General features: G+C 48.4%; 1 protein-coding gene across 1 annotated transcript in view; it reads right to left on the bottom strand.

Annotated features, from left to right (window-relative positions):
• Nucleotides 1-243: 243 nt before the first annotated feature.
• Nucleotides 244-27,787, bottom strand: part of Col15a1 (collagen type XV alpha 1 chain) — a 104,916-nt gene continuing 77,372 nt past the window's right edge. The window contains exons 23-40 of the mRNA XM_036179736.1: nucleotides 25,626-25,694; nucleotides 25,482-25,517; nucleotides 22,685-22,738; nucleotides 22,530-22,589; nucleotides 21,771-21,839; nucleotides 21,602-21,643; nucleotides 18,485-18,530; nucleotides 16,178-16,258; nucleotides 15,641-15,690; nucleotides 15,125-15,217; nucleotides 14,255-14,399; nucleotides 9,424-9,488; nucleotides 7,108-7,236; nucleotides 6,913-6,972; nucleotides 6,124-6,183; nucleotides 3,290-3,475; nucleotides 2,940-3,055; nucleotides 244-1,285 (exon numbers count right to left, since the gene is read on the bottom strand). Coding sequence (XP_036035629.1) covers nucleotides 1,072-1,285; nucleotides 2,940-3,055; nucleotides 3,290-3,475; nucleotides 6,124-6,183; nucleotides 6,913-6,972; nucleotides 7,108-7,236; nucleotides 9,424-9,488; nucleotides 14,255-14,399; nucleotides 15,125-15,217; nucleotides 15,641-15,690; nucleotides 16,178-16,258; nucleotides 18,485-18,530; nucleotides 21,602-21,643; nucleotides 21,771-21,839; nucleotides 22,530-22,589; nucleotides 22,685-22,738; nucleotides 25,482-25,517; nucleotides 25,626-25,694 — 1,575 coding nt within the window. The 3' untranslated portion in view covers nucleotides 244-1,071. The remainder of the gene's footprint in view (nucleotides 1,286-2,939; nucleotides 3,056-3,289; nucleotides 3,476-6,123; nucleotides 6,184-6,912; nucleotides 6,973-7,107; nucleotides 7,237-9,423; nucleotides 9,489-14,254; nucleotides 14,400-15,124; nucleotides 15,218-15,640; nucleotides 15,691-16,177; nucleotides 16,259-18,484; nucleotides 18,531-21,601; nucleotides 21,644-21,770; nucleotides 21,840-22,529; nucleotides 22,590-22,684; nucleotides 22,739-25,481; nucleotides 25,518-25,625; nucleotides 25,695-27,787) is intronic.

Here is a 27,787-nt window from a genome sequence, read left to right as displayed (position 1 = left end):
TGTCCCAGTCTCCTGCAGACAGAAGAGCCCACAGTCATGCACTGAGACGTTGGTGCAATCACAACAGAGCTTGTCTCCCATGAGGTGGCTCTCATCTGTCCCACCTCACCCCTGCCCCTCTTCAATTAGGGAATGACTTGTCCCCAGTGCTAGTGACAAGATTAGCACATCCACCCAGGCCACTTCTGCCTCAGTGGCAAAGAATAAAAGATCCAGGGATCAAAAGTCAAACAGAAGCAAGCACCTGGGAAAGATGTCTTTATGTTCTTACGTGGAGGAAGATAGCAAAGCCTATAGCACAATGATACAGACTTTTCAGAAAACGCATCTCAACGAGTCTGTTTCAGCTGCAGTCGCAATTCAAGACTTGCCAAATGGAAATCTTGAAATTGGGGTGGTGGATGGGAAGGAGGACTAGCAAGGGAAAGAAAGGTAAAGATTATGTGCTGTTTCTTTCCTGGAGTCTCAACTTTCCCAGCAAGCCAGAACTATATAAACAGATGCCACGCTCAACTGGATAAACATGCGAAACTCTACAGCATCACAGCAATAGTATTTTAAAGGGGAACAACATTAAAGCCTGATAGAAGAAAATATGAATGGGATCTTTCGAGCAGTTCCCTTTCTCTGGACGGGTGGATGTATATGGAATCACCAAGCACTGAGGAAGGGGCTATGTGTCTAAAAGCTGACCTTGTAAACAAACATGAAGGACATCTTACACTCAATAGTCCAATAGTCATGGTTGGAAGGAAGGAATGCTTTCTGAAGAATGCACTGGGCAATCAGTCACTCTGGCCTCTGTTTTCAGATTGCCCTGCTCTGTGTCGGGTTGTGTTCACACTGCTGGGGCTTCCTGCAGAATCTAGCACCAATATGTGGATTGGATTTGACTTGGATCTGAGTCCCTTATGTCTTTCCTTTTGAGTATACTGAGGTATGTTTTCTTTGGTTTCTCTTTTGACAAATGTGTAATATAAAAACTTAAAATATTTACAACATTTTAGACTTCAGTGTCAACTCTTCACATGAGAAAAATTAGAAAACTCTTTGAGAATCATGGGAAGGCTATTACTTCCTAGCGTCTGTCATGAAACTGTTTTCAATACACAGGACGATTAGCCTATTAGCACAGCTATAAGCTTTCTGGTCCAGAATCTTCCCTGTGCTCAGTGGCGAGGCAAATCCTGTTACTGCCATGTCCGTGGTTCGCCAGGCTTCACAGTACTTATCCACAAGACGGACACCATGGGGGTTGGATCCATGCCAAATGACTTTCTGGGGCCTAGAAAGGAATTTTATAGTGTTACTTTTTTTGTGTGTATGTGGTTTTCTGAGACAAGGTTTCTCTATATAACAGTCCTGGAACTCACTCTAGACCAAGCTGGCCTTGAACTCACAGAGATCTGTCTGCCTCTGCTTCCCAAGTGCTGGGATTAAAGGCATGCGCCACCAACACCTGGCTAGTGTTACGTTTTAAGTGGCATTTTTAATAACATGAAGTTCTTTATTTTTTATTTTATTTTACAGTTATTGTGTTGTGTGGTTTGTGCGTGTGTGTATGTGGGGGGAGGTCAATACTGGATATCTTCCTCAATCATTCTCCACCTTATTTTTGAGGCAGAGTCTCTCACTGAACCAGGAGCTTGCTAATTTAGCTAGATTTCATGGCCACCAAACCCCAAGGAGCCACGAATTTCTTCCACTCAGTGCTGGAGTTACAGATGTGTGCCACCCACCTAGCTATTAGATGTATGATGGGGATCTGAATTCAGGTTATCATGCCTGTGCAGAAAGCATTTTACTGCCTGAGCTGTCACCCCAGTTCTTTATTATTATTATTATTATTATTATTATTATTATTATTATTATTGACAAAGTTTCTCTGTGTAGCTTTTGGTACCTGTTCTGGATCTCACTCTGTAGCCCAGGCTGGCCTCGAACTCACAGAGATCTACCTGGCTCTGCCTCCCGAGGGCTGGGATTAAAGGCGTGCGCCACCACTGCTGGGCAATCGCCCCAGTTCTTAAACAGCAATTCTTCGTGGTATATCTTGGTAAGTGAATTGGCATAAATGTAGTGAATTAAGACACGTTCTTCCTCATCCATAGTCCATGATCCAATGCCAGATCCTTTTTTTAGCCCTGTGGCTGGTACCAGCTTTCTAGGCATACTCCATTTCCAGAGCACTCAGCTTGCAGCCATCTCCCAATAGCATCTTTAGTTTTCATGAGTCTGCACCACTGCTACTGTGGTTACTTCTTCAGCAGCCTCTTTAACAGTCAGACCTGGGACTCCTTCACCTGAGGGGCCCCCTCGTGCAGGACTCTACTTTTGATTCTCACCCTCAAAAACCAATGGCCTCCCTAGGCTCCTGCTGTCATCTTTCTATTTGAAAGCTACAAAAATGTCTACATGTATATTTTGTCTGTTATCTGTTGCCCCTTGACCCTGAAAACCCCTAAAGAGAAGGGGCCATGTAGGTGTACTACTGTGCCTTCCAGACCTGGCATTAGATGTGTTGTAGCATAGGCACTGAGTATTCTGAACAACACATGCTGTTCTCCAAGACCGAGAGTGCCATTTATAGGACCGACCGAGCTGCAGGATCACCAGTCACATCATGACTACTGCATACTGTTTTCACTCACAGTCATCTGCATGGCTGTCTTAGAGTATACACATGGTTATCTGCTCATTTGACAGGCAAGGCAGCTGAGGTTCATAGAGTGAAGTGCTTTGCCCAAGTCTTATAGTAAGCGACTAGACCTGGGTCTTCTGGCTCCAAGGCCATGGCTTTCCCATGACTTGGCTGTCTCCCTGTGGCTTCGGATTGGCAGTATTCCAGGAGAGGGGTAGCTGATAAAGGCATCTCATTGTTAGAAAATATCCTAAAAACACCTATAATGCTACATAACAGGGCCTCAGCCTGCACTTACCAGGAAGGATCGGTCATCACATCTCGACCATCAAAGGAGTATATTGGAATGTGTGTATTGAACTGACCTCCGTCACCAGAAAATATTGAGTTCCAATTGTTAAAAAGAACTTGGCCCTATGAAGAAAAATGCCACATTAGAATTTTTATGCCATTTGCCTACAACTAGGCTTTTGCTCATCCTTGAGGGTTCAGATGCCTGTTCTCCTAAAGTCCCCAGTTCAGAGAGGAAAGTGATTTGAAAAAAGGAGAGGTGTGGCCTTGAGCTGTGGTTGATGCCATGGAGTAGCAAATGCTTGGGTCACTTGGGGACCAGTGTGCCTGAAGGCAGTGATGAAGGTTTATCTTTACCTTGAGGTTCACAATTGGAAGGCTGAATCTCTCTGCTTTCCTCACAACTGTGGAGAGATCCTGTAAGTGGGATGACAGGAAAGCTCGGAAGGTGGACAGTAGTCCTGCAGCCCTGGCCTGCTGGAAACACTGGAAGTCGGCTCGGATGTCCCCGGCCACTGGCGTGTTCAGAGCAACCAGATGCAGCTGAAAGGGGAAGACAGTGTAGTCAGCAGCCCCGCCAGCACCTCCTGTTTTGAGGAAGAGCCACCTCTGGCTGCAAGACATGGCATAGGCTTCTTGGCCACCTGTAATGACAGTGGAACTGCCCATCCCAAGTAAAGACAGCCTTGGCGCTCCAGCCAGTTCATTCCAGCTCTGTGAACAGCCCTTGGGGTGGGAATATCTTTCTTAGATTTAAAAAAGGATGCAAAATTCTCCTTGGAGCAAGTAAAGCCCATTGGAGATCTAGTTCGAGCCAGCGGGTCATGCTTCAGCACTCTGGATATGCCCCTAACTTAGTTCTCAGCATGACCTCTAAGTTGACTTTGTCCTGCTCCTAGGCTTCCTCCAGCTATTGCTGGCTGTGCTTACTTCTTCCTGAGCAGACCAGAGGCTGATCATGGGAGAGAGACATCCAGGAATGGATACACAGCACTTATTATTAAAACTGCTGGGGTGGACTCTTCTAGAAATTAGAGTCATATAGCCACTCTGGCCTCCCATTCCTGACACCCTGTTCATCAGCCCCAACCCAAACCCATTCTAGACTTTGTTTCCTCTCATATGTTGGCTTTATTGACCCCCCCTTCAGCCTTTTCTGCTGGCGTTCCATATGAAATACAGTCCATGGCCTGATCATGCTCACTCTCTCTCTAGCCTCATTTCAGGAGTAAGAAGTTGGCAGTGATCTCTAAATGCATCATAAACACACACACACACACACACACACACACACACACACACACGCACCATTAGCCACTTTACTAACTTTTGGGACTCATTGAAGGTTGACCTAAATTCACTTCCCCCACTGAGCATTTGCTCCTAGAATCTTCTTGGTCTCAAAGATGCTTTGCTCTCACTTCTAAATCCTCAAGGCACCTTTCAGTCCTTTTTGCCCCCTGCCCCTTGGCAGCCTTTGACTTCTGAGTACCTTGTTTGGCCTTCTTTCTTTGTCTCAGGGCCTCGGCTTCTCATCTGCCTCTTGTGTTTCTTCCACCAGCCTCTTTGCTCCTGTCCCTGTTTAGGATCTCTTGGGGACTCCTGCCATCCCCATGACAGTGGCCATGGCTCTGCTGAAGGTCTCCAGGTGGATTTAAGACATTCATAGTCTACCCTTCCCTCCCACTTTCACTAGGGTGTTCTGGAGCCACCTCAGACTTACTCTGCTGACCCCAAGGTCTTCTCTGGAGGTGTCAGCATTCCAGAAAGCATATTTCTATGCTTATGCCCTGATCTTTGAAGGCCTTGGGGTTTGACCCTATCTCCTGCTGCTCTTTATTGGAGTGGGAATGAGTAACTGATCTAAGACAGAACATGGAGACTGCTCCTCCCAAGACTCAGAACTGACTTAGGTGGATTGGGCTCTGCAGCCATGCGGTAAGAGCGTTAGGGCATGAGACAGTGCTGTGGGTACCCAGAGCTGTGTGCAAGCTCATGTATACCATGCCTGTATGGGTAGGGCTAGAGGTGGACAGGAAGAGAAACTCTTATACAAGGGGGTCTGTGGAAATACCAAAATGACTGAGAGCAGGGACAAGAGTTCCCAGGCTGGCTGTACTTCCTGTGATCAAGTTCTGTGAAGTCCTTGAAGTGACTGTGACATGGGCTTTCTTTATACTAGTGAAAGAGTGGGGTGCATCTCCAACTCTCACCATGTCACATGATGCCCGGGGAGGAGCCTGTGACCACTGGATCACCGCAGTGGGGGTTTGGGCATCATCCTTGATCTCACACATGCACCAGGTGCCCAACCTGGCTTCCCCCGGCTCCTCATGTCTCTCTCACCAGCCGTCTTGTACAGCCTACGGCCTTGCACCGCTGCTCCTGTCCTTTCCACTGCACTTGCATGCTCAAACCAAAGTCATTTCAAAACACCAGCCTTACCACTTCCCCCATTTCCCTTTCAACTTCCCAGTAGCTCTCATCCATTGCAGGAAAGGGCCAGAATCCCCAGCTCGTGTGGACTTCTACAGCCTGAGCTTTTTCCTTTGCTGTGAAGTCTGCTTCTCCAGCCAGTTTGAAACGCAGCACAGGAAGGGGCAGCGCACACACCCTGCCTTCCCAGCTTCTCTTCTGCCGAGAATCCCCACTTTTATTTTTCCCTGCTTGCCTCACTCCTGAACTCCAGCGTCTCTTAGGTCCGAAGCTAGAGGTCACCTCCTCCAGACTGACGGCCTTTGTCTTTCTAGTGATCCCAGCATCTCCAATTTGTCTCACTCAAATGACCATGACACAACTGTCCATTGTGAGTGTGCCTTCCTGGCTAGTGTGTAAGCAGGTGGATGGTAAGGACTATCTATCAGGGCTGAAGAGATGGCCCATCAGTTAAGAGCACTTGCTACTCTTTCAAAGGACCAGGATTCAATTCCCAGCACTCACATAGTGGCTCGGAGCTGTTTGTAACTCCAGTTAAAGGGGTTATGTTCCCCTCTTCTTCCATCTGCAGGCATCAGGCATGTACATGGTGTACATATATACATGTAGTCAAAAAAAAAACCCCACTCATATACGTGAAATAAAATAAATCTAAAAAAGAAATAATAATAACTAGAACCGAACATAGGGCTTAGCACTTGCGGGCACACTCACATACTCATTATCTGAAAAGCAAACATATGACTTGTACTTACGACGGGCCTCTCATAATTGGCACTTAAAACGGGGTTCAGTGGAGGCTGTGGCTGGTATGGCTGTGGTGTGAAAGGGGAAAGGATAAAGTGTGAATATAAATTCAGGATCCACATTGTGCTCACCAGAGCACGATGAGCCAATGCCTCCTGGCACGCTGCTTTAAACAGCTGGGCATTGCTGCTAACTGTGACTCTTAAGTGGGGGGACTTTCATGGCCAATGGAAAAGTCATCAGGGAAGAGGGAGTGTTCTCAAAATCTTTAAGATCCCTGGACTGGGGAAGCAGAGGACCTCGGCTTAAAAGTCAACATGTCTACCTCTTCAAAGGTTCAGTTTTATAATCTGAAAAATGGGGTAATGGCGGTGGCCTCAAAGGGTTGCAATAGAGTACAACAACAAATGACCCCAGTTGCTTACGCTCTTTTACTGTAAGGGTAAGGGTTCTGCCTGGTAGGTGCGGTGGCGCACGCCTTTAATCCCAGCATTCGGGAGGCAGAGGCAGGCGGATCTCTGTGAGTTCGAGGCCAGCCAGGACTACTAGTGAGATCTTGTCTCAAAATAAGTAAGTAAAGGAGGGAGGGAGGGATTCTTCTAGATGGCTTATGGGTAAATGGGAACAGGGGTCTCCAGCCTCTGCACTCAGCTCTCCCTCCACTCTGTGGTGACAATGTTCTGTCTAGTAACTCCTGGGTCTTCACCAGGAGCTAAGTCACACAGAACAGGTTGGGTTTAGAGAGCTCGGTACAGGGCCTCAGGGGCACTCAGGGAGCAGGCAGGGGAGCTACTCACATTGCTGGAAAGCGCTGGTGGTGGTGGGCTGTCAGCAGGAATGGGGATCAGTTCTCCCAACTACAAGAGAAGGAAGATGTTGCAACAGCTGTAAGAAACAGCTTCCGAGACAGAAAGCTGGCACCAACAGGGAGTTCTGTATGCCGGAGTGTTTGGAGGGGAGAGGGCTATAAAGGAAGTTTAAGAATTAATTACCTGTAATTTTTTCCAACCATCTCGGACACGAATGAAGAACTCTCCACTGTCCCTCAGGTAGATGAACGTTCCTTCTATGACCAAATGTGCTTTCTGCAGCATGTCACCCATGTCGCTGAGTGCCGTGACCTATCAGGTCATTTTAAATTCCAAACTGTCACCAAGCAGTAGCAAAATGTGATGCACGACCCCCCCCCCCACTTCTATAAATAACCCCTCATTCGAGAAAAAGGTTTATTGCATTGGACAATGATACTTCACTAATAACTAGTTTGTTTTCAGTGCGCTGGCTCAAACCCAGGGCCTGCACGTGCTGGGCAAGTGATCTACCACTGAGCTATATCATCAGACCACAGTGCTTCTCTCTCTCTCTCTCTCTCTCTCTCTCTCTCTCTCTCTCTCTCTCTCTGTGTGTGTGTGTGTGTGTGTGTGTGTGTGTGTGTAGAGAGAGAGAGGTGCCAGAGGTAGACATGGGGCCTCTTGCATTATCACTTGCTCTCTCTCTTATCTTTCTGGCCAAGGTCACTCATGGAACCCAGCACTAAGGGAGTGTCTACACTAGCCAGCCAGCCAGCTCTGGTGAGGTGATCCACTTGTCTCTGCTCTCACTCCCCTAGCACTGGATTATAGATGTGTGCAATCACACTTAGCTTTTTATTTTTAAAAGTGGATTCTGGGAATCTGAACTGGGATCTCCATGCCTGTGTGCCAGGTACTTGACCCACTGATCTTCTCCCCAATCCCTAGTTTTTTGAGACATTTTCCATGTAGCTAAGACATGCCTTGAACTCATAATCCTTCTGCCTCAGCCTCCAAAGTGCTGGGATTTCAGGAGTGTGCTATCATGCTTGGCTAAGGGAGTTCTTTTCCATGAAATAAAAACATGCATTGCTTTGAGCCACAAGTCTAAATTATAAAAAATGAGTAAAAACACAAATGATAATTTCCTGTGAAGATAAAGATGTAGCAACAGAGTTATCTTTGCTGGGTTTTGGTTTTAGCAAAATCATCAGTACATTGCTTTTTAAAAATTTTTTCACTTGCATTGATTTTTTTTTTTTTTTTTAAACACAGCTCTGTAGCATCTACACTGGCTAATGGCGTCATCTCACATTCCTTAGTGACTTTCAGATCCATTTTCATTTGGGGTAAGAAATGCAGGCAAGTGGGCAATTATACTTAGCACTTAAGTCTTTAGACTAGCTGGATGGTTGCAATATTAAATATGTGTTTAGAAAGGGGGGGCTTGCAGCATCTCTGTCTCAAACTTGCCTAAAATAAGAATGGCAGCCATTTAGCATATCGGGAAGCAGATTCAGGAGGCTGAACGGCAGAAAAGATTCTGAATAGCACCAAGTCTCAAGGACCTATCAGCCAGGAGTTTCACTACAACTGAGAAAAAATACAAAAACAACAACAACAAAAAACCCTTTAATCTCCCCTTGACAATAACATCATCAGAGTGGCATGGGAATCCCCCAAAGAGGAAAGTGGCTGCATTTTGTCATCTACTGGACAGCTCTGTCTTTCGAAAGTCAGTCTTTTTAAGAATGAAACCCAGTAACCAACAAAGAGGCTGCCTAGGACTGCAGACAGTCTCGTAGGGGCTTGTCTGTCTCTCTGCATTGTATCAATGCAGGCAAGCCATATCCTGCACTGTGGGGCTGGGAATGCACTCGAGCCATGTTCCAGCCGAGCAACAACCTGGGGTGAGTGTGACCATCAAAGCACCTGTGGTGGTGCTTACACACGCGCACGCGTGTGTGTGTGTGTGTGTGTGTGTGTGTGTGTGTGTGTGTGTGTGTGCTGTTTTTAAAAATAGAACATGATTGGGTTTCAGTCACTTAAAGATTCACAGGCTATAACTTCAATAATTAATCATTTTGTTTTCTGCAGCTCTTTATTGAACAAGTTGTATGAATAGGAAATAAATGGCCATCTATTATTGGTAGAATGGCACATTCTTTTGTCCTGGAATTTTGTTTGTTTGTTTGTTTGTTTAGAGATAGGGTCTTGTGTATCCTAGACTGGCCTCTAACTTGTATTGCTGAGGACAACCTTGAATTTCTGATCTTTCTGCCTCCATCTCCTAAGTGCTAGGACAACAGGCATCTGCCACCATGCCTGGTTTTATGTGGTGCCAGAGATCAAACTATGATGCCTCCTACAATAGGAAAACAGCCAACCCACTCAGCTACATCTCCAGCCCCTGTCAGAGAGTTCTAATTCCAAAATAAAAGGGATTCTGTCCCCCCAAACACCAGAGTCTGGGGTAAGTCTATCCAATGTGGAGTGGCTAAAACACAAGATACTGACCAAGTTTCTGGATCCTGGGAGTCCTGGCTGTCCTGGAGGGCCAGGTGGGCCTGGAAGAGCCACAGCTGAGACAAGACAAAAGAGAGAAGTTATATAGAGCATAGTGTCTGGCACAAGGGGTCCTTGCTGACCCCCAGAGGGGGCTCAGAGTCCTTCCATGCTGTGGACTATCCACCTTGCAACTGGAACCTGGGGATCTGAGCCAGCAAGAGATAAGACCATACTGACTAGCTCAGGGGAAGAGCTGCAATTCTTCACCATTACCCTGGATGAAGCTGTGCCCAAGACTTTTCAAGTCTGTAAGAAAATCCCATTGGTGGTTATTTGTAAAAGCCAGTTTGAGTCCAATTTTCTGTTACTTGCACCTGAAATACCCTGACTCATACAGCTTATTCAAGATACAAAGCATGTGACCACCAAGTAGAGGAAGTGGGCCACGGAAAGGAAGGAGCCCAGGTTGATGGTGACAGGAGTGATGACCAGGGTGTCAATTGCCAGCTGTGCATGTAAGGAAGCAGCAGGTTCCCAAGGGCTGTTTGCCAGACATTGGCAGACATTCCTTCTACTGTAACAGTCCATTGGCACGCTGGTGAGAGCCAGGGAAATTCAGGCTAGGCATGCACGTTGCAATCTGGCCAGGGCTTCTTAGTTATTGTCATGTCACAGGACCCTTAAAAATCATCTCAAGGCTGCCAGACTGATACCCAGAATAATGAGCGGACGTAAGTGTCCAGCTGAAAGGTCTCTGCCTTAGGCAAACACAGAAGTATTAGAAATATTTCTCCTTTGTTTTTCTTCTGCCTCTCTAAGCCCCATCCCTCCAGCATCTGCAAAGCTCTTTGCAGACATAAAGATGTCTCTCTAAGTCCTAGAAAACAACTGCATTGACTCTTCAGGACATTGCAAGCAAGTCTTTGGCTCCAACACGGGGCTTGAATGTCCACACATCGGTGGTAAGTGGCCAGTGGACACAGGGTCAGGGGAGGACTTGGATGTGGGTCCCAGCCATGTGTCCCTTGAGCAGGAATGACCTTGACCAAGTCTTATATCCTCTCTAAGCTTCAGTGTCTGCCTCCTTGGAGTTCTAATAATATCCCCTTCATCTCCCTTCACCATCACTGGGAAGACTGCGTGGGTAGTGTCTATGTGAGTGTTTTATAAACTGTGACCTGTCATGTGTTATGTGAAAGGCAATCCCTGCTCAGTGCAGCAAGGTGTCTGGATCCCCCTAAAGTGGTGCTTTTGTGAACAACAGATTCTCTGCCTCCTGCACTCACCCTGCCAAATGCCTATATCTTCTGCAACGCCTATGCAACATCAAGGCCCTGTTGGCACATCTGGTTTTATCTACCCAGCACCTTCCTTTGCAGGATCAAAGTCTTTATGGTCTTCTCCCAAGGTCTTTCCCTTCACATCCACAACCATTTCCTTACAGAAATGGTCCTACCTCCTGACTATAGATGATTGGTCCAAAGTTGGCACCTAGCTCAACAAGCCAGTTGGAATCTTTTCCTGGAACTGCCTTATCCCAAGATATTTCAGACTAGAGTTGAGAAAGCAGCTCATGATTTCCAGCTCACAGTGGAAGCACTTAGCTGTCGGCAACCAGCTTCCCCTCTGTGCAGAGGATGTGGTCTGTGGGGAACAAGGAGGAAGCTGGTACATGCTGAGACATGAGATGGCCAGAGCATCCTTGCAGGGTATAAGTCTTAGCTTTGGGCTGTTCTTGGGGTCCAATTTCTGGTCTACTCATCACACAAGCTGCTTGCTTAGCCCCCACTTCCAGTCAGAAAACTTTCCTTCCGCTCAACCTGCTTTGAGCCTTGTTTCTGCTTTCAACCAGGAAAGCCAAGGCCATGTTAAAGCCAGCCCCAAGGCCATCTTCTGCAAGGCTCTCCCTGACACCCAGGCACTGTGGGTCTCCCTCAGACATGCTCCACCACACCTGGCTCATGCCAACACAATCATCAAGAAGCAGTCATGGGCTTACTGCTGCTACTGGATGAGGTGTGTTTCAGAGTTTTTGTTTTGTTTTGTTTTGTTTTGTTTTAAGTTTTAGAATATTTATATATACATGAAATATCCTGGGGCCAGTGTCATAAACTAAAAGTAATTTTACATTCTATTTATTTATTTTGGTGTGGTCCTGGGGATTGACTTGAGGGCTTCAGATATGCTAGAGAAGCACTTTACCACCAGGATAAAGCCTGAGTCCTCAATGTTTTAAATAATAGTTTTGGACGTTAAACAGTCTCAGGGTACAGAGTTTCCACCTGTGGCTCCACACCAGGGCTCACAAGGTTTGGGGTACCGGAGTACCTCACACTTCGAGCTTTTGGACTAGGGGTGTTCAGCTTTATTGTCCTCTGTAGAATGCCCACCATGTGCACATTAAGAAAGGCATAGGCCTTGGAGCTACAGGTACCTGGGCTCAGATCCCGTGGGGGCCACTTACTCACTATAAAATGAAGTTATTAGTTGTCTTTGTGTGTGTGTGTGTGTGTGTGTGTGTGTGTGTGTGTGTGTGTGTGTGTGTTTGCACCTGCACACACACACCCAGGGTGTATGGTGGTCAGAGGACACCCTCAGGTGTTAGCCTCTCTCAGGTGCCTCCTGCTTTTTGTTTTTAAGGTAGTGTCAGTGTCTCCCACTGAAGTTCACCAATTAGGCCAAGCTGGCTGACAGCAAGCCCTGGGATCCCCTCGTCTTCACCTCTCCAGCACTGTGATTATACACGTGCATCACACCTGACTGTTTTGCAGACCGTTCTGGGGACCTTGGATGCCCATGCTGCCATGACAACCACTTTGAGCACTTCCAAGAGTTACCTCCCCAAGCCTCACTATTAGTTTTCCTGAATTACCAGAAAGCTGTAGCAAATGGTCGGCAAACTTCCTGGCACTTGGTATTGGGCAGTGGATGCATAGTTTCTTTAGTTCCTCTCATTTTTGCATTTGCATCCTAGAAGTTCCAAGAATTGAGTGGAATTCTGCACCAAGAGTGACAATTAATCCTGTCCTTAAGCCAAGTTTATGTCAACTTGACACAAACTAAAGTCATCAGAGAGGAAGGAACCTCAATTGAGAAAATGCCTCCACTAAGATCAAACTGTACACAAGCCAGTAGGGCATTTTCTTAATTAGTGATTGATGGGGAAGGGCTCAGCCCATTGTGGGTGGTTCAATCCCTGGGCTGATAAGAAAGCAGCCTGAGTAAGCTGCACTCTTCCATGACCCCCAATTAGCTCCTGTCCCCAGGCTCCTGCACTGCTTGAGTGCCTGTCATGACTTCCTTCAGTGATGGACTATAATGTGGAAGTAAAAGCCAAGTAAACCCTTCCCCTCACCCCCAACTTGCTTTTGGTTGTGGTGTTTCATCACAGCAATGGTAACCCTAACTAGGACATCCACATCCTTAAAGCATTGACAAAACAGCCAGGAAGGTTCTAGAATATGTGAAAAGGTGCTCAACACTATTGTGCACTCAGGAAACTCCGTGAAAGTCATACAGAGAAAACCACACTGCTAGCTAGAGCCTCACAGCTATCAGCTCTGAAAAGGTGTGACCTTTCCCTAGCGCCTACAGGTGTTGGTGAGGAGAGAGACTGGAACCCTCCCCCACTCTGGCAGCAATGTAAAATGATGAGCATTTGCTTTGGAATGTAGTCTGGAAGTTCCTCAAAGAGTTAAACAGAGTTGCCTATGACCCAGCAATTTCACTCTATATGTGCCCCAGAGAACTGAGGCCATGGTTATACAAAACCTTAGACTCAAGTCCTCATGAGTGGTATTATGTAAACAGCTAGAAAATCAAAGCAGCTCAAATACCATTAATAGATGGATGAATACATGAAAAACATACCAATAAGATGGCAGATTTTTTTTTTTTTTTGGCCAGAAAAAAAGGAGTGAAGAACTAAAACATACTACAGCATGGATGAACCTTTACAACATCATGCTAAGTGAAGGAAACAGACATAAGAGGCCTTGGATTATATGATTCTGTTTATATGGTATCTTAGTTAAGGTTTCTATTGCTGTGATGAAACACCATTACCAAAAGCAACTTGGGGAGGAAAGGGTTTATTCACTTACAGTTTCATATAACAGTTCATCATCAAAAGCAGTGAGGGCAGGAGCCTGGAGGCAGGAGCTGATGCAGAGGCCATGGAAGGATGCTGCTTACTGGCTTGCTCCTCATGACTTGCTCAGCCTGCTTTGTTATAGAACTCAGGGACCACCAGCCCAGGGATGGCGCCACCCACAGTGAGCTGGGCCCTCCCCCATCAATCACTAATTAAGAAAATGCCTTACAGCCTGAACTTAATGGAGGCATTTTCTCAATTGAGGTTCCCTCCCTTCAGATAACTCTAGGTCATATCAAGCTGACATTAGCCAGCACATATGGTTTATATATAACGTCCAGAATAGGAAAATCCAGAGACAGAAAGTAGATCTGGGGAAGTAACTGCTTCTAGCAAAGCTAGTCTTCCTTCCTTCCTTTTTCCTCCTTTCAGTTCTGGGTCTCAAACCTAAGGCTTCCCCCATACTCTACCACTGAGTTTTAGCTCCATCCCATGAGGCTTCTTTTTGGTGCAATGAAATGTGTAGAATTAAGCAATTGTGATAGCTGCATGACTTGTGAGTACCTGCAACATTACTGAATTGGACACTTGAAGTGGATGTATGCTATACTATCTGAATTTTAAAGAAGGTAGGCTCCATCCAGCAAACGGCCCTGTTAGACAGGGAGGCTCTGACATGCCACCCAGGTGAGCCACCCTGAGCACAAGGGCAGAGACAGTAGGAATGAGGCACCACTCAGTACTAACCTGCACCCAGGATGGCAGGAGGTCCTGGTGGCCCAGGGGGTCCCGGTGGTCCAGGGACACCAGGTCTCCCAAAGCCAGGTGGCCCAGGCAGGCCTGGAACTCCTGGGGGCCCCTGGGGCCCCACAACAGCCTCTCCTTTCTGTCCCTGTTGAGGCAAACACATAGTCATGGAGAAATCTCTCTTTTTATGAGGACATTTGTAAGATCTAGTAATCACAGCTGGTGTCAGTCCTAGAAAGCAGCAGCCCAGACATGGAGTCCAAAGACACCAAGGAGCCCAGGCAGCCAGAGGGCCCTGGAGATCTAATCTGGCTTTCTCACTCCACACATGAAAGAACTGAGCCTTCAGGGTGGAGAGGACTTGCCTCAAACCACAGTGTTAAGTTAAGGACGCAGCTGGGGCCGAGGTCAACCATGTGGTCTCCAAGGTCAGAAACCTGGGGCAAACCTTGCTTTTCTCTCTCGGTTGCTTGATGTCTCCCCTAACTCCCCTGCCACCACCCACCTGCCTCATCGACAAAGACCAGGCCTGTGGATAAGCTCTACCTTCAGTCAATATCGCCAGAATCAAAGAGTCCTTCTAAAGCTATTGCTGGTGCCTTCTATCCTCTGAGGTAACCCCTCACTACTGATAGCTCTCTTCAGAGTGAAGCTGCCACAGTTTGCATGGCTAGCACCTGTGGGCTCACTAACTTCACACAGCCTGGGCAGCTCTAGAGACTGAGTTAATGTCCCACCAACCAGCAACACAGGAGGAGAGCCTGCTTGTGCCTGAGTGTGCGACACACTGACTTCAACTCTAAAATCACCTACTCATATTGGGGGCAGGGCACAGGAAAAGCCACAGGTCCCCGGGGAGTCACTACTCACAACCAGGCCTGGATGTCCTGGTTGGCCTGGAGGCCCAGACACAAAGAGGTTGCTGCTGGACTCTCCTCTGAAGGCTGCATCTCCATTCTCCCCCTGGAAGAAAGACCATGGGAGGTTGCAGTCAGACTAACCTGAACCTTTTCTCACAGAAACTCAAGAAACTGAGTCAAAAGCTGCCATGGTTTCACTGAGACCCCCAAATTCTACGTGTTAGAAATGTCATCCCCAAACTTGTATATTGCTAGCAATGAGAAGTGAAGTCTTTGGATTATTGGATCTAGGGAGCGATTTTGCTATACCAACAGATCCTCTGGCACATTGGTTCTGTCTTGCTGTGTGATTCCTGCATAGTCTTGGGACTTTGCAGAATCCCAACTAGTAAGTAGCCCTAGATCTCCAGAACCGTGTGCTAGAGAAACCTTTATTCTTTCCAAGTTACCCAGTCTGTGGGATTCAGTTACAGCAACAGCAAACAGACTAGGATAATAGACCAAACATTTAATAATCAATATTCACCTTCAAGCTGTTAAGAAAATGTCTCAGGTAAGCTGGATCAACTGGAGGACCTGAAGAAGAAATGTTTTGTAAGTTCACCATCATAATGGCAGAGATATCAGAGTTTCCCAGTTAGTAACGGTGGTTATCTCTTAGTAAAAGCCACACTACGCTGGTTTATTAGAGTTGACACTAAGCTTGGAGACATCTCTAGTCCTAATCTAGGCCCCACGACCCAGGGACTGTAGGGTCCTGGGTGAGTCCCTGATTCTCTTGGTGCCATATTGTACCTATGAATAACAACAGAGAGCCAGTCCTCTCCCTCCCACCCCCACCCTGCCTGTAGTTCTGGGGCTGGAAGCCAGGGTCCTGAGCATAGAAGCATACTAGGCAGTACTCTACTTCAGCCCTCGCCCCTGGTCTCCCTTGACAATGCTCTGCTTTTGACATGTCAGGTCCCAGACTGATTCTCACTAGAACCCACAGCACTTGTGGGCTGCGTGGCTAGCTTGTGCAGCTAGCCTGATTTAGCAAGGCCTAGAGCAGGAGCAGGCATACCTGGTGGTCCTTGGGCTCCTTGGTCCCCCTTTTCTCCTTTCGAACCAGGAAGACCCCAGGACCCTTTCTCTCCTTTCACACCTGTCACCAAACACACACACACACATTTAAGAACTAGGAAAAACAGGTTGTGGGAAGTCAAGTTTTGGAAGCAACCCCTTTAACAAAGTCCATCAGACCAGAAGGCCCCAGGGAAGCCAGCAGGTAGGAAAGAGCCTGAGATGGCCGTGATCCCTGCATCAGACAGGTTTCCAGATCTTGACCCAGTTCACAGTCATGCAATGTTGTCACAGAGAAGAGGGATAAAGAGTTGAGTTCAGCAGGGGCTGTTGTGATTCAGCAGGGGCTGACTTCATATTCTCTTGTGAATAAAGACTGAGGCCTAATCCCTCTCAGCAATCCGGTCTCAGCTCTCCTGGGCCTGTGCAGCCTGATGTCTTGAGGAACAGATAAATCTCCCAGGGGAGGGGGGTGATGACACAGCTGAACTAAGGGGGCTGAGTCATTCACTTACACAGCCGGCTGAGGGGCTGGCTTTCCAAACCTACCATTTCCTCTACTCCTAATAGGGGAGAGGCTTATAGGAAAGGGAGGCTTATAGGGAAACAGAGTTTGGGGAGGGAAGGCATCTATTTCCTCCCACTTGATGGGACCCCAAGGTGGATGTGAGACCTCCCAATTTATGACCCTAAAAAGTGCAACAGATAAATCTTCCAGTGTTCTCTAGTCTACAGGTAGTGTCCTAAGGTTTGTGGCCCAGGCTTCCTCCATGGAGGAGAATGGTCAACAGCACCAAAGATGTGATGAATGAGCAGCAGGGAAAGACAGCCACATGGCCCCAGGTCCCACTGATGTCTGGGAGCTGCTTAGACTAAGGGCCTAAGCAGAGGATTGGGGTTCCCACCTAAGCCACAGCCACAGGGACTCCCTTGAGAGGCAATAGTAATACCCAGAAGTACTTATAGAATACCACCTCTCACCAGGGCCAGCATATCCAGGAAGTTCTGTTCTTGCCCTTCCCACCCCCCACCCCTACCACCCACCCCACCCCACCCCACCCCCGGCCCCAGGGTAGCCTCACAGGACAGTGAACACCAGAGGATCTGAGAAGGCAAACCCAGCTCCCCTTCACACCAAAGGCCTACCACCACCACCACCAATAATAATCCTAAATCAAGCCAAAGGCACAGTGGGGCTCAATCCTTTAATCCCAGCTGTCAAGTGGCAGAGACAGGTGGATCTCTGAGTTCAAGGCCAGTCTGATCTACAGAGTGAGTTTCAGGCCAGCCAGAGCTGCATAGAGAAGTCTTGTCTCCAATGACAACAAAACCCCATAAAAAACAAGGTTCACCTGACGTGAAGGGGACAGTGACATTGGAGCAGGTCTGAGCACCAAGTCAGAACACGGCCTGGACTTGGCAAGCAAAGTGACAGAAGAACACAGAAAACCTCATTAGGGAGACCCCTACCTGGCAGACCAGGGTGACACAGCCCAGCTGCAGGGGACTGCAGATTAAGGAAGGCTTTCCCTTATTTGAGCTGTGTGTATTTCGATGCTTCCACTAAAACCAGACGTTGGGGGACAAGGAGTGGCGGTGGAGGAGGTTAGTGACTGCTCTCCTGCAGGCTTGTCCCTCTCCGGTGTGCTCTTGAGAGGCTGAGAATGCTAACATTTACTAACCCCCGTCCCCGTCCCACTCTGCCCACCCACACATATACACAACACTGAACAAGGTTTCTCACAAGCTCTGCCTGGAGATGAGGAGAACGAAGGTTCTGATGGACCAATGAGGATAGGTCCTGACCTTGACCTTGTGATCCTCCTGCCTCAGCCTCTTGAGTACTGAGATTTTACGTATGTAATACCATGCCTTGCCTTACCCACTCCTCACAGCACTGGGGATCAAATCTAAGGACTTACTCAGGGTAGGTGAGTGCCCTTTACCAACTGAGTCATTCTTTCTGTCCTATACTTAGTTTTAATGGTTCCTGGTACCTGAAAGATTAAAGGGCTGAGGAGGCGAAAGCATGGGGCGGCATTAAGCAGGCATGCATGTCTGTCTTCTGAACAGATTAGCAAAGGGATGAACAAAGGGGGCGCTTCCTGTTATTCAGGAGGTTTAGCCAGGATGCACAGGTACGTGAGAAAACTAGATGGATGTGTCCCGCAGTTCAGCTACCACGTCTCCGCCATGCCCAGTCAGCCCTCCCCAACCTCCTCATCTGTGGCCAGCACTGGACACATGCAAACAGCTATAGGTACTAGGTCAGGAATGTCCCAGAGAAGTACAGTGAAGAAGAGTGTACCGTGGAAAGTGACAAGCTCTGGGTCGCCAGGGTGAGCAGTACCAACCTGGGGAGAGAGAAACGCCCGGTCAGACATGGGAAGCCCTGCCCCAGCTTTTGTCTGGGCGGTCACAGTCTTGGGGACATACTGCAGAGGAGGAGATGATGCAGGGCCAGGCTTGGACTTAGCTCTGGAGCTCTAGATCCTCCAGCACCCTCAACACAACATCCCAGGCCTTCAGTGGGGAAACCCGTGATGGAGCTGGCTTCAAGAACACAGCATCCAGACTTCTGCCAAAAATTCAGCAGAAGGGAAACCCGGGGCCTTCAGACAGTGTTTGTGAGAGCGCTGGCCAACGCTGAACATCTTGGCCCCCTTCCTTATCAATTAGAATTGGCTCACGAATGAGGCCAAGCGTCCGAGCCAGCTCTGAGCCAGCTCTGAAGCTGGGCCAGTCGGCTGTGACTGAGAGTAATCAAAGACAGCCATAAGGCACAGGTCCTGGCAGGGGTTGCAGTGATAAATAACAGGGCTGTCATTAGATTGGGGGGGGGCTATTATAGACTCCTCATTAGGTGACGGGGTCTGGAATCCAAGCAGTTCTGGATAATATAATTCTCAGTCTTTCCCATATCCCTGCCCCTTTCTCCTCCCCCATCTCTCTCTCTCTCTCTGTACTATGTAGGTCAGTCTTGGGTGTGATTCCTCAGGAGGCACTGGCCTGGAGTTGGTCAGTGAGCCCCAAGCATACCACTGTCCCCACCCCTCCCCTCACTCCCATCTCCACCTCCGTGGCACTGGGATTACAAATGTGCAACGCCATGGCTCCCCACCCCCACCGTCAGGTTCTGAGAACCAAACACAATTTTTCCTGTTTATGCAGAAAACGCTTGACTTAAGTCATCTCCCCCAAAACCCCATCTATTCCGGCAGAGCCGCCTGCAAAACTGTTACTCAATACTCCCTGTCTTCACTTCATTTCTGGTTACTGTGATTGGATACCCTAGCAAAAGCAACTTACAGGAGACAGGATTCATTGGGTTTACAACTCCAGGTTATTGGAGTTACACTGCTAGGGAGTCAAGGTGGCATTGTAAGAAAGCAGCTGGTCACATTCAATCCATGGTCAAGAGCAGCGAGCAAGGAATGAGTATGTGTGAGAGTGTTCCGCTCACTCTCTCCACTCTTACACAGTTTGGAATCTCTTGCCTGGGGTATGGTGCCACCCATAGTGGGCAGGTAATGTAGATAATCCCCCACAGACAGGTCAACCTGATCTACACAATACCTCATCAAGACATCTTCTCAGGCGACTCCTGATTGTGTTGGGTCTACTATTACAGGCAACTACCATGCTCCACCTCCATTGTTTCCCTAGCTGAGTGACGGTGCTCCATCTGGATCCAGGACCTTTCTGTGATTATGAATGGGGGTTGCCAGTTGCTTAGGGGTCACCATGAAAAGATGTTGGGAGGAGGAGGAGGAGGGAATCTTCCAGAAAAAAATTAAGGAGGAACATTGCAGAGATTCTGTTTAAGTGGTATGGTGGGTGTGTGAACTGTGAGTTGTGAACTGTCATGACACTAAACGGCTGGAATTGGAAGGTGTGTGTGAAGTTCTGGATCTGTTTCTGTTTGATACTGTCCACCTTGAGGGCTGGGTAGAAAATAACCACGCCTTCATGGTATCCCAGCATGCCACAAGAAATTAAAACAAAACAAAACTCACTCCAAATATTCTGAGCCTAGCATTAACTTCTTTTTAAGTAACTCCATGACACCACCCACCAAGTGTGGCTATTGCCCAGGGTCCCAGTATAGGTCACACAACTGCAGTGGCAGCCCCCTAACACTCTAAAGTTTGTGGTGGGCTGTCACACACTTGGTGCATCGGGGCTGCTTGTGGGAGGTGGTCATGTGGCTGGATTCTGTGTTGGGAGGAGGGACTTCAATACTCATAGACAGTGGGACCTAGGCATCTTACTGCCCTGCAAGGTGAGTGCACAGCTTTCTTGGAGTGTCTCCAGAACCTGCACTTGAACCAGATGCCGCTCTGCAGTTATCTATACAAACATGCCCTTGGCAGGGCAGTGGGATCTACATGAAACTTCAGCACTGTTCCCAGGTAGATCCCATGCTCTGCCTTCCAGGCTAGAATGCTTGGACCATGGGCTGCCCACTTGGATGCCTCAAAGGTCAGACTTGGACATATGCCTAGAGCAACACATAGCCAGCCAGTCTGTGTCAGCCAGAAGCATCGGAGACCAGCCCCATCACCACCCCCACAGGAATCAATTCAAACCCACTTCGAAGAATATTTTGAAATGATCCTTTGCAAACTCCAGAAAGCAGAGACCAAGTCTGTCTAGGTCATCCCTGTGACTAGCAGAGTCCTTGGCATTGGTGAGAGCTCAGTAAATATTTACTGAATGAATGAGACAGACAATGATTACTCACAGATCCATGAGTCATGCCTGTCCCCGTCTTTCCTCACAGAAATAAATGTCTCTATGACACTGGAGAAATCCTAGAGACAGTGCTGCCAACTGCCTGTGTGGGGTGGGGGGAGGGGAGGCTGAGCAAAGATCACAGTGCCTACACCTGCTTCCCGATGACCAGGAGATCTGAGCTGTGGTCCTAGCTGCCCCATGCCCCATGACCTTGGGCTAGCCTGAGAGCTTCTGTGAGCAGGGTTGCCTTCTCACGATGAAGGGGAGAGAGAACATCTGCCTCTTGGGGAGGTATGGTAAGCAGTGGTACAATCCTCGGGAAGGATGGAACAGAGTAGCTATGCATTTCAGCCCCGAATTCCCAGCACCAGAGGCCATGAGTTGGCTTCATGTCTTTCTGTTATAAGGGATCTATTTTGCAATTTTATGCTCCTCCTGCCCATGAGGCCAATGTGGTCTCACTAACAGAACACTAGCTGTACTGGTCCTATTAAAAGAAGCCAGTGTGCAGACATTTCATTACCGGGGTCTGTTGTCTAGAATCCTCTAGACCTTTAAGGGTCCATATGTGGCTAGAAGATACCAGAGTGGACATCCAGGAATGGAAAGTACCCAAGGCAAGACTGATTTCTTTGAGTTGGCACCCATGCTTAGCTTGCTGCTGAAGACACGGATGCATGTTACTTACTGGTGTTTTGCAGTGTGGCCGGGCAGGTATTGGGAAAACAGCCTGAAGGAAAGAGAACATGAAAAGTGAGGCCACCAGGAAAGACAGCTCCAACGGAGACCAGCCTGGTGCCTATTGCATGATCCCCAGGAAAGCCTCCTCCCTTTGTCCCCTCCCCATCCTAACTTACACCTTTGATGTTAACCATAGCTCCAGGGGGTCCTGGAGGTCCTGGGGGTCCAGGTAGGCCAGGTGGACCCTGAATGAAGAAGATAAAAGTTTCTACTGAGTGTGGGGATCTGGGAGTAAGAGGCAGCTGCAGGACATGCCACACACTGGGCTGGAAAGCTAGGGAGGGAGGAGCCTCTGGAGGCAACCAACATCTGCCTCCGGTCCACTAGTCCCATCCACAGAGCACTTACACATCTGGCCATACTGCAAAAATGTTGTTAACCAGAGGGAGGTAGCAGAGCAACAATGTCATCCTGATTAACACCCACAGATAATGAGGCCCAAAGAGGGGACACAATCTGCTCAAAGCTTACAGAAAGCTGACACTGGAACCCAGATTTTGGTTCCCAGAGCAATGCTCCATTAATGTCAGAATTCCTGGGGCTGTGTGCAGGAGGGCAGAGGGGACACCAGGGTCCTAGGATACTCTGATCCCTTTCTTCTTCCTTCCCCCCTCCATCTGATGTCTGCATGGGGGAGACCAAAACTCTTCAGTATGGGTGTGATCTGGGTAACACTCCTGAGCATGACATGGCTGCAGGGCTAAGTGTGAGGATCTTTGGAAGTAATGATGGAGGAAGCCAACACTCCTGAACGTGTGTGTATTCTGCAAACCCCACTCACTGGACTTCATGGGTACAGGACCCTCTCTAAGAGCGTGTGATCAGTACTTCAGCTCTGGGACATGTGACACAGGGGAAGTGGCCGTAGGACTCACCGGCGTCATGATCCCTCGATCTCCTTTGGCACCCTTGAGACCATTCAATCCTGGGCGACCCTGAGATGCACATAAGACACCTTAGTGAGCTCTTGCTGTGGGCAGCCTGGCCACCACACGCCCCATCCTTTAGTCTGGGGATCACTGATACCTACAGGTCGTCCCGGGAGGCCAAATTCTCCTTTGTGTCCTGGTGGTCCTTTGGGTCCCTAGAGGCAAAACAAACGCCAGTAGCAAATGACAGAAACTCATGCTCCCGAGATCTGGACTTGGTCTTGTAAGCCGTGAAGCAGGGATGGGAGGAAGGAACAGGAGCAACAATCCTGAAGCCCCCACCCACCTGTCTCCTGCCTCTCCTCAGCTAGAAGTGTTTGCTCAGGCCTTCAGCTCTCCCTGTTCTTCTGAAGACTACATACCCAGGACCCAATCCCTCAGGCAGGGTGAACGACATAGCAAGAAACCAGCAGCTCATTGCCTCAGGTCCCAGGTGGCCACATGCTAGGCTGGTTCAGAACATAGAGCTCCATCATTGGTCACACATTCCTGGGTTCCCCATGTCCTCTGTTCTGACTACTGTATCCCCATCTCTCCCTATACCAGTTTGTCCAGGAAACAGCTTCAGGATGTGCTTCCTGACCTGCTCCTACTCATTTTGAGGCCCAGCCTCTGCATGGCGTCCCCCCCCCCCATCCTCCTACAGAGTCCCTGACCCACACTATAGGGTCCTATTTTAGCAATGGTTTTCTGGGTCCACATACTTCTTGAGTCACTGCCCTGATCAAGGAGGAATCACTTTGCCTACTGGAGCCTGAAGAATGGTAGCTGTGATTATGTCTGGGGGCCTCAAGGCCCTCTGCCCACCACCATTAACATAGGTAGCATCCTCTAAAAGCTGAGAAGAAAGTTCTGCATTAAGACAGGGTCCGCATGAAAAATCTCCAGTCTGTATTACTCTTAGGGAAGTGAAAAGCAAAAATTGAGGGGGTTTCCAGGGTATGGGCCACTTGGTGGGTGGTTCTTTGGAACGCTTCCCAAGTGTACATGTACGCAGAGTGTCCCGGGTCTCATTAAAGTGCAGATCAATGGTGTCTGAGCTGGTATGTGGGCTGGGGGCCTGCAGCTCTGCATTTTTACAAAGCTCCCAGGTGATGTCAGGAATGCTGATCCATGGACCACACTTTGAGCAACAAGCCTTAGCATATTTGTAACAGAGTTGTAAGCCACTCTGGTCTCTAGGGCCACAGTTAGCCCAGATGGAAGCATTATGCAAATTAAAAGGTGCCCTTACTGCCTGTGTTTGGCAAGCTGTGCACAAGCTGGCCTTCAGTGGGATACCCGCCCTAGCCATCTGCATCCGCCTGCTGGCCCCACTACTAACTGTTTGCATTTCCCACAGAACTGGAGGTTACCGAGTAGTTAACCAGTTGGGAACAAGACTCTCCCATCTGCCTTCACTCTTAGCCCTAGTACTCTAGATTCAGTCTTTTCTGTCTGACTTCAGGGACCCAAAGCCTCCAAAGGTTTTCTGAAGGATGTGCTTGGAGCACATAGGTGTTCACTTGAGTGTGGTTCTTTCTCCCGTAGTCTAAGATCCTGCTTCAGTCAAACAGCTCCCCTGTGCAATTCGACAGTCCACAGTGCTCCAACAAGCAAATGCACAAACAAATAAATAATAGATAAAGGGCCACTTATCTTTTGGAAGTTGTGGGGGGAGGGGGAGTCTGGATACAGGGCATGCCAGGTTGGCCTCAAGACCCTCACCTGCCTCTTTCTTACACACTGCTCATCTTCTTTGAGACCTTGTTTCCTTGCCTATAGACTGGGGTTGGGGGGGGAGGTTATGTGATCACACCTGAGGCTGGAATGAGATGTCCCACAGGAAGCTCACACAGTGCCTGACTCACAGTGATGGTCCACCCCTGCACTTTCTTCATTTCAGGGAGAACACATGACAGGGAAGTTCAAGGTTCATTCTTGGGAGAAATGACTCTGAAGTGTTCACAAGTCCAAGTATGCTACCTGTTTCTAGAACAGCAAAGCCAAGCAGCCTCTAACACTGTCTAGCCTGAGTCCAACCATTCAGCATTCAGATGAGCAGACTGAAGCCTAGAAAAAGGGAAAGAGAGGAGGGAATGTCCCCGCCCCATAGCAATAGAGCAGCAGACCCAGCGCCATGTGAAGGTCCTTGTGGGGGCTCCCTGGCACCTGACAATCCTCACCAATTCTCTTCTGCTTCCTGGACACATAGCTATGCTACATATCTGAGTCCCCCAAGAATCTGAGTTCTGACCAGCAGAACATGCTAGAAATGATGATTGTTATCCTTTATGGTCCACTTTCTCCAGTCTTAGCCTGCCAACTGGACAGACAATTCATGTGACCTTGAATCCAGAAGATACTGGAGTCACTGCTTGGAGGGGAGAGGTCCAGCAGGAACTGGCCACAGTGGATTGTGTCAGAATGAGACATGGAATGCTCCTGTGGTCAACCACTGAGGGTTTGCTTGTTTGCTGTTGTCTAGATTTACTTACTATTATATGTAAGAGTGTTTTGCCTACATGTATGTATGTGTACCACATGCATGCCTGGTGCCCACAGAAGCTAAAAGAGGGGGGCCAGGTCCCCTGGAACTGGAGTTGTGAGTGGTTGATCCACTGCGTGGGCACTGGGAACCGAACCTGAGTCCTCTGCAAGAGCAGCAGGTGCTCTTAACTACTGAGCCATCTCTCCATCTCTGTTTTGTTTGTTTTTGAGAGTCTCTTTTTTAGGCCTGGCAACCACAGAGATCTCTGTCATTGTAGTTCGCCTCCCACATACACAGACACTTTTTGCCACCTGTCACTGTATTACTCTCTATGTTTTCACAAGTAGAACAATTCAATCTGACTGAGCCAAAGCACGAGAAAAGCTTGAAACCCTAGTTCCAACCCAGTGGAGAGACACCCAGCTTACCATGGGTCCTGGGGCTCCATGGATTCCAGGTTCACCCTAAAAGAGGAGACAGGCACTTGTCACTTAGAAGATACTGTTTATGATAGAACTGAAGATGGCAAGCCAAAGCGGATATACGCCCTCGGGGTGTGGTGCTACAATTACCTTTCTTCCCTTCACCATTTCCAGAGGAATGTCCCCTGTCAGGATAGCGCCTGGCTCGCCCTTCTCCCCCTGCAATGCAGAGAATCTTTTAAAGTCCAGCCTCCTCCTGCCACCTTGTTCAAGGGGTCATTCTGTCAACATGACTTCCCATCTTCAGACCACCCCTCCAGCCCCACCACTCCAGCATAACCATCTGCTGGAAGACATAACAGCCTTCCATGTACTGTTGAGTTAACTGTCCAAGTGCAGTGTCAAGGGCTCTAACTGAGAATAGATATGTACCCTCATTCTCAGACCCCAATCCTGCCCCAGGACAGCCATCTATCGCTTGCCATGGAATGCCCTTCCAGGAACCCCTGGCTCCTGACATATTTGATAGTGTGCTTTCCTAATGACTTGAGATCTGTCTCCACCAAGGATCCTCATTGTTGTTTAAACAGCTGAAATCAGGAGAGACAAAGCTGTAAGCATGGTGTCTCTCTCCACGCAGGAGCCGCCTGTGTTAATGTACACCTGTCCTCCATTCTCCAAGCCTCTGTGAAAACACCTCATTGGTCAGGCAGAGCTATCCTAGATGTCAGGAAAGAGATGACGAGAGACTGGGGGTTAAGGATGCAGGATCTTGCTCCTAAATCCTGTCCTCAAATAGAGTCATCTACTATCCCGAGACTTCCAGAAGGACATACATGAAGAGAGCAAAGCCAAGTAGAGAAAGTGGCATGCTTCTAGGCCTCCACACTAGCCCTGGGGAACTGGGCTGGCCATACAGCAACCTCTTTTCCACAGTTGGAAGTGGCCAGCTAGGGTAGCAAAATGAACAGAGACACCCCTCTCTCCATCCCCCAAAGCATGTGGCTGATAGTGGGTCTTACCGCGTCTCTGGCAGGAAAGGCAGTCCTGAGCAGCAGGAAGATGTAAGCACAGAAGCATTAGAGGCAGAGCAACAGGAAGTGCAGTTGCTCTAAGGCTGGAGCAGAGCTGCCTGGTATCTGTCCCAGACACTCAAAGTAGCAGAGGATTAGGGGCAGGAACAGCCTGTAGGATCTAGAGTCTAGGTCCGCCTCCTTTACCACATAGAAAAAGGAGCATTGAAAGCAAGAAGTGCCAGAGCCAACTCAACCCCATCCCTCCTCTGCAAGCCCATGACATCAAAAGCACCCCAGGTGACATTATTCTCATGTAATTCTGAACTTTACCTCACACATTGAGCTCTCTACTCCCTAGTGTTGAAGGCCAACCATCTGTGGGGCCTCTTTCCTTGTCTTGGGGGCAATGTGGCCCAACTGGGACAAAGGCCCAGAGAAAATCCCAGTCCCCACCCCTCTCAGAGTCCTTCTAGACTCTTCTGGGAGGCATAGTCCACTCTCTGCAGCCTCTGAGATGGCAGGGTACTCTGCCCTCTGTCCTGTCTTTGTCTTCCTATAATACTTGGTATAAGAAACTGCTGGGCCCCTTGGGGAGCAAAAGATGAGAGTGAGATAGCACACAAATGGATGTGGGAATAAGTGAGTATAACCCAGTCATTGTCACCTACTCAGGGGCGCTCCTGCCCTCCTCAGCTACAAAAACCTACCAAGGAAATGGATTCTAACAACTGTGAGGGGTGCAAAGGGTGGCCCTGAGTCCCAGGGTTCTCCAGTCGTGCCCTGCGTGACATTTACTTCAACTACACAATATCCAACTTACAATCACCACATATTGGAATTCATTTCATTCACTGATTGTACATTCTTCCAACCAGCAAGTGTTTGGGGTGACATTTGTGGACCAGACTCTGTACTAATCCCAGAGTTCCAGGAAAGTCTTTTCCAGGAAGCACATATGATAACCAGGAGACAAGACAGGTCAGCATGTGAGAACAACATTGAGCTATATTCTTTTTTCAGATGGGGGAGGGGCAGAGTCAACAATGCCCTTCAACCAACACCGTGAGATCACAGAAGTCATCAACTAGAGAGTGAAAGGGCACAGGATTTCTTTGGGTTGTAAAAAAAAAAAAAAAAAAATCCCATGGGCTGGAGAGATGGCTCAGAGGTTAAGAGCATTGGCTGCTCTTCCAGAGGACTGGGGTTTGATTCCCAGTACCCACATAGTCCCTAATAACCTTCATTATCTTCAGTTACAGAGGATCTGTTGCTCTCTTCTGGCTTCTACAAGTACTG

The sequence above is a fragment of the Onychomys torridus genome, chromosome 2 (assembly GCF_903995425.1).
Source record: "Onychomys torridus chromosome 2, mOncTor1.1, whole genome shotgun sequence".
Taxonomy (NCBI): Eukaryota; Metazoa; Chordata; class Mammalia; order Rodentia; family Cricetidae; genus Onychomys; species Onychomys torridus.
Note: the sequence above shows the minus strand (reverse complement) of the source record. Positions and strands in the feature narration are given on the sequence as shown.